Source organism: Cladosporium halotolerans (assembly GCF_011745625.1).
Source record: "Cladosporium halotolerans strain TM138-S3 chromosome Unknown Sca218, whole genome shotgun sequence".
NCBI lineage: Eukaryota > Fungi > Ascomycota > Dothideomycetes > Cladosporiales > Cladosporiaceae > Cladosporium > Cladosporium halotolerans.
In genome coordinates this window covers 1-5562 of record NW_027191665.1, presented here as the reverse complement: position 1 = coordinate 5562, position 5562 = coordinate 1, and the positions used below count along the sequence as shown (strand labels likewise).

Below are 5562 nucleotides of genomic sequence, written 5' to 3'. Positions count from 1 at the left end.
GGTCGATGTGAAGTAAGCAATCAATCAATCTGAAAAATCCTTGGCAATCAATCAAGTCAGGGCCCTGAAACTTGAATTGATTGATTATGCACACCTCTGGCTCCCACTCAGCAGTTGCGCGCACAGCCCGCACTGTAGCGTTCTACCCGCCGCAGGAATGCGGAAGCCCTAGTTACGGAAGCACTCGGCTCACATCTTACGCGTTGGCGAAGGAGCCAGCGTTGTGATCATCCTCACGGTGCTCTATGTGAGCTTCCGGCACGAAAACCGACCTTGAGAAGGTACCCGTAGCCGAATGGGCTCGCTTCTTATGCCGTGAAGTTGCTTGACTAAGCTGCTGCACCTCTTGGGGTTGTGTTCCTTGATGTCTGCCTCTTTCCGTGTCGCGTGTGAGCTGGTGTACGGAGTTATCCGCGGCCATGTACTGACAAGTAACATCTGCCGTGCTTGTCGTGCTGTATCCGCCTGGCCGAGCGCGTAGGTCGTCCGTAATGGGTGTTTATCAGATGTGACACCCCAATCATGAGCTCGGTGTATGGATCTTTCAGGTAGAGCTGGGAAGCTCGTCGCGTTCTTGTGCGTCTCACGCGTGTGTTTCCGACTCTTTCTCATCTTCGATGCCGAATCGGCGGTGGAGGCTGCGTCTGCGGCGGTGGGGCCGTGTTGCCTGCTGGCGTGCGGCGTGCACAGGCTTTGCCGTATGGTATCAGAGCTTTCTCGACTGCTGGACGCTGGGGTAGGCGGCCATGTCGGGGCTCGTCGGTGGAAACGGCGTCGTCAAGCGATGGCTTTGTGCGAGACTACCGTATGGCTCATCGTATTCCTGGCTGTTCTGTAGCGCGCCCTGATTTCGCCGCTGCATGTGCAGCTAAGTTACTCACACCGGACATGGATATGTGCGCTCTCCGTCCGGCGTTGGGTCCATTTCGAATGATAGCACATCAATGTCACCGCATTGGTCAAGATTACTGCTGATTCGCAAATCGAACTCTATCTCAGTATTGATTAGTTTTTGATTTCCTTCTTCTGGAAGGTATCTGCAGAGAAGTCAATACCAGTTTTTTCCAACAGTCTGAAAAGGACGTCAGTTACCCGGCACTTGCGGCATCCATTGATCCCTTTCAATAGTGAAAAACTCGCCCTTTGGCGGCAGCGCATTGCTCCCGTCATCCAAAGTACCCACACACAAGTACCTACAGGAGCACCAATCCGGTCAGCAATATACCCTGTAAGAAGTAAGGGAAACAAAAGCATCAACCACAAACCTGAAGTCGTTCTTAGCCTGCTCCCCATACTCGGAAATAAAAACCCCGCACTCCCCGCAAAACTCCCTATGCACGCCGTTGTTCTGCACGAATATCTTTGGCGTGGTTGACGTCGTGTATTTCAAATTGTCTTTAGCCGTTTTGGCAGTTAAACCAAAGGCGCCGCCGAAAGCGCGCTTGCAACTGTGACAGTGGCAGAGGGTTGTGCGAGCGTCGTCAGAGGATCCAGGGAGGTTGAGGGTGTAGCGGAGAAGGCCGCAGGTGCCTCTTGGATGTTAGTGAGTGCACATTTGAGCGGACGTGATATACTTACAGCCGCCGTTGAATTTGGACATCTTGACGGTTTGGAGGGTCTCCTGATAAGTTTACGGGAGATTGAGGGCGCTTAACTTCATTGGTGTGATCTAAATGCTGATGTTGACTTGTGGATAACGGAGGGAGTTACTAGAAGACTCTCTTCTTGTTCCTCCAGGATGTCTGACTTTATTCAAGCAACACGATATACATATGTCGAGATCCGGTCGAAGACGAAGTTGTCATGGTGATGAAATTGTGAGGTAAACGTAAGCGAGGGTGCCTTCACCTTGGGGATTTGATCAGATCTATAGGGTTAGGGTTCGGCGTTCTAACATTAACGTACTTGGCAAGCGAGCGGGTCAGGCAAGCGAGTGGGTCAAGATCTCACAATACTTATTCAGGATATGAATGAAATCACTCAAAACAATGCGTTGCTGTTGTGGGAGGTGATGGTCGACGCGAGGCAGGTGTTGGAGCTCAAAGCTCGACGCCCGCTGTCGCCGCCGGCCGCGCCGCTGATGCGGGGTCAGAGGGCGGAGGGGGTGCGGAGTGGCAAATGGTGACGAGAGGGAAGGCGAGGGCGGGAGGAGCGAAGAGAACGAGGATGAGGGTCAGATCGAGTGTGGTGGAAGACGGCGGAGCCTCGCAGCAGGCTGCGCCCGGCTTTGAGGCCGCGTCGACTGCAGCGCGAAAGAGAAAGGCCGAGGACAGCGTCAACGACAAGCTTGCAGCGATGGCAAAGACCATCGCACAGCTGGTGGGGACTCAGAAGGAGATGGCTGACAATCAAAAGGCTTTCATGAAGAGCAACAAGGTCATACTGGACCGCAATAAAGAGCTGACGGAGATGATCAAGACGCAGCGCGAAGAGATCAAGGCCCTGCGGGCGCTGATACAGGACAATGCAAGCCAAAGGACGTATAGCGAGGTCACTGCAAACAGTGGCACGTCTGTGGGTCTGCAGAGTTCTCAGGCCAGGTCCACGTCTGCAGCCAGCTCACAATTGCGCAAGGAAAAGCCCCAGGTGCAGGACGACAGAGCTGTGTCTATAGATATGGGCAGGTTTAGGGGATCGAAGAACAATTACAATGCCATCAGGGACGGCCTACGCGCTGGACTCAAGGTCAACAAGGTCACTGAAAGATTGACAATCAAGTCTCTCCGACCTGGCCCAGGCGACAGGATCGACGTAGTGTTTGCGGGCAACGACGAAGCCAACAAGGCCAAGCAGCACACTCGCTGGCTGACGTCGAGCCTGGCTGGCGCGCGCGTCAAAGGTGAGCAGTGGTATCCGGCCAAGTTCGACAGTGTCGTGAAGCAGTGTGTGCTAGACCAGGATGTGAATGACGGTAAGACGCTGAACAAGGACTTTGCGAAGGACTTCAAGGCGGACAACAGCTGCGAGACGGCGGAGTGCACGGTGATGAAGGACACCTGGCTCAGCAAAGTCGACGCGAAGAAGAAGGTAGGATCGATGGTGGTCTGGCTGAAGAATAGAGTCGACGCAGACTACCTGCTGTGGACAGGCGCAGCTATGTTCGGCGCGACCGATGCGTTCTGCTCACCTTTTATCGTTAGGGACAACAGTCGTCCTTGCTACCACTGCAACAGGTACGGACACAAGCAGGCATCGTGCACCAGCTATATCAGATGTGCTATCTGCTCGAAAGGTCACCGTCGGGATGACTGTCCAAACAAAGACAGCCCGAAGTGCCCGGCGTGCGGCGATGCTCACACCGTGTTCGACCGGGCGTGCAAGCTACACCCGCAGCACTACCGCCACGTCGGACAACAAAAGGCTGGGCCGAGGCAGGACCAACGCAGTGCCGCCATGGACGTTGACGCGGACGATAGCACGCAAAGAAGCCCGACTGTCACATCGAGTGTAAGTGGTGGGGCACAGGTCGCGAGCAGGGCGAGCACGTCGAACACATCTAGCAATTTCTCATGCTAGGGCAGTTCAAAGTGCTACACGTGAACCTTGGCAAGCGAAAGACGGCGCACTGGAGTTTGTTCTGCGACGAGAGTTTGGCAGACTTTGACGCTCTCTTGGTGGTTGAACCGTACATCTACGAAGACATTGATACTGGCGAGCCGGCTTTTCCACTCGAGCGGAACTGGCAGTTATTCAAGCCGAGTGACAAAGAGGAAGGAGAGGCGCGGTATGCTTACCGGGCATCTGTGTGGGTGAACAAGAAACACGCTGCGCAACAGATCGCTGTACCCTCCAGCGATGTGGTGGCGGCGACGATCCCAACGAAGCACGGCGCCCCACTCATAGTTTCTGCCTGAGATGTGAAGTCCATTGGCGGCCGGGCGGCAAGCGAAGAACAACTCCGAGCCAATTTGCATACTGTCAAGGATGCATACGATAGGGTGAAAGCCCTCAACCTAAGCAATGGAATGGGAACTCGAGTCAACCTGCTGCTATGTGCTGACTTCAACCGCCACCACGTACTGTGGGGCGGTGCTCAGGCTCGTGGAGAGGCTGGTCACACTGAAGAGGCCGAGCCTATCATGGACTTCATGCAGGAGAACGCAGTCAGTTCACTGCTTCCGTCGAGCACGGTGACCTGGGAGCACTACAACGGGTCTACTTGTTCCACGACAGACCTCTTCTTGGCAAGTAATGGTTTGAGCGAGGCGTGTGGGTACTGCGGAAGGCACCCGACTGACTACGGGTCTGATCACAAAGCCATTCGGGCTCACTTTGTGGTGGACACGACAGAGTATGAGGAGAAACGACGAAAGCGCATGTACGACAAAGCAGACTGGAAGAAGATACGCGAGGAAGTGTCGACAAGGATCGTAGGCGACTTTAATCTACGTGCACCATCTTTTAAGGATGAGCTGGACGTGGTCGTGGACAGGTTGGAGGCGGCGGTCAACGGGGTCTTGGAAGAGCATGTCGCACGGGCTCGACCGTCGCCTTATGCTAAGCGGTGGTGGACAGACAAGCTGAAGACGCTGCGGTTTTCGTTGAGCGCAGCACGGGACCGACTGACCACGGTCAGACGAAGGGGTGAGGATGTCGCAGAAGCCGCTGCTAGGGTCAAACTGGTCCGACGCCTATACATGGAGAAGATCGAGCAATGCAAAAGAGAGCACTGGACGGAGATCTTGGACAAACGCGAGAACATCTGGAAAGCCTACATATACACGAAGGCTAGCCGCGCAAGCCACGGCATACCCGTGTTGAAGATGGGGACCACAGAGGTAACGGATGACAGGGCAGCCTCCTCCTCAACTCTTCCTTTCCCGTGCCGCCGCAACCAGTGAGCCGTGACAGCGCTTCGATAAAACCAAGGCTGGTCACAAGAAGTGGCAGCAGACCGTGCGAGCATGCCGGCAAAAAAATTCCGTTACGGATCAAGCTTCCAAAGTTGACACTTGGGGAAGTCGAGGCTGCGATCATGCAGTCCAAGTCCGACAAGGCCCCTGGTCTGGATGAGATCACATTCCGTGTGTGGAAATAGCTCTGGCCGGTGTTGGGAAGTTGGGTCCCGAAGCTGTACCAAGCCTCACTCGACCTGAAATACGTGCCACAACGTTGGCGTACGGCCAAGATCGTCGTGCTCCGCAAGCCGAACAAGCCCGACTACTCGAAGCCGAAGGCGTACCGGCCCATATCGCTGCTGGAAACGATCAGCAAAGGACTCAAGGCGGTAGTTGCAAGAAGACTGTCTTACCTGGCCGAGACCTACAGACTGCTGCCGGAAAACCACTTTGGCGGGCGGCCAAACAGGTCGGCGGAACAGGCGCTCAATCTCCTGGTGGAGAAGATACACGAAGCGTGGCGAGCCTACAGAGTCCTGTCCCTGGTATCGTCTGACTTGCAAGGCGCGTTCAACGGCGTGCACTCCTCGGTGCTAGCGGATCGGTTGCGAGAGCGGAGGGTACCGGCATAGATCTTGAATCTTGAATATTCAGAATCAGGTGAAGCTCAATCAGGAATCAAATCAGTCAGGTGGGCGCTCAATCAGAAATCAATCAGCAATCA

At 54.9% G+C, this 5562-nt stretch overlaps 1 protein-coding gene across 1 annotated transcript; it reads right to left on the bottom strand.

Annotated features, from left to right (window-relative positions):
• Nucleotides 1-56: 56 nt before the first annotated feature.
• Nucleotides 57-1789, bottom strand: WHR41_09574 (uncharacterized protein). The gene is made up of 4 exons (XM_069378177.1): nucleotides 1579-1789; nucleotides 1266-1530; nucleotides 1093-1193; nucleotides 57-1037 (listed from the first exon to the last, which is right to left on the bottom strand). Exons 1-4 carry the CDS (start codon nucleotides 1598-1600, stop codon nucleotides 1006-1008), a joined length of 420 nt encoding a protein of 139 aa, XP_069224837.1. The 5' UTR covers nucleotides 1601-1789; the 3' UTR covers nucleotides 57-1005.
• Nucleotides 1790-5562: the final 3773 nt, after the last annotated feature.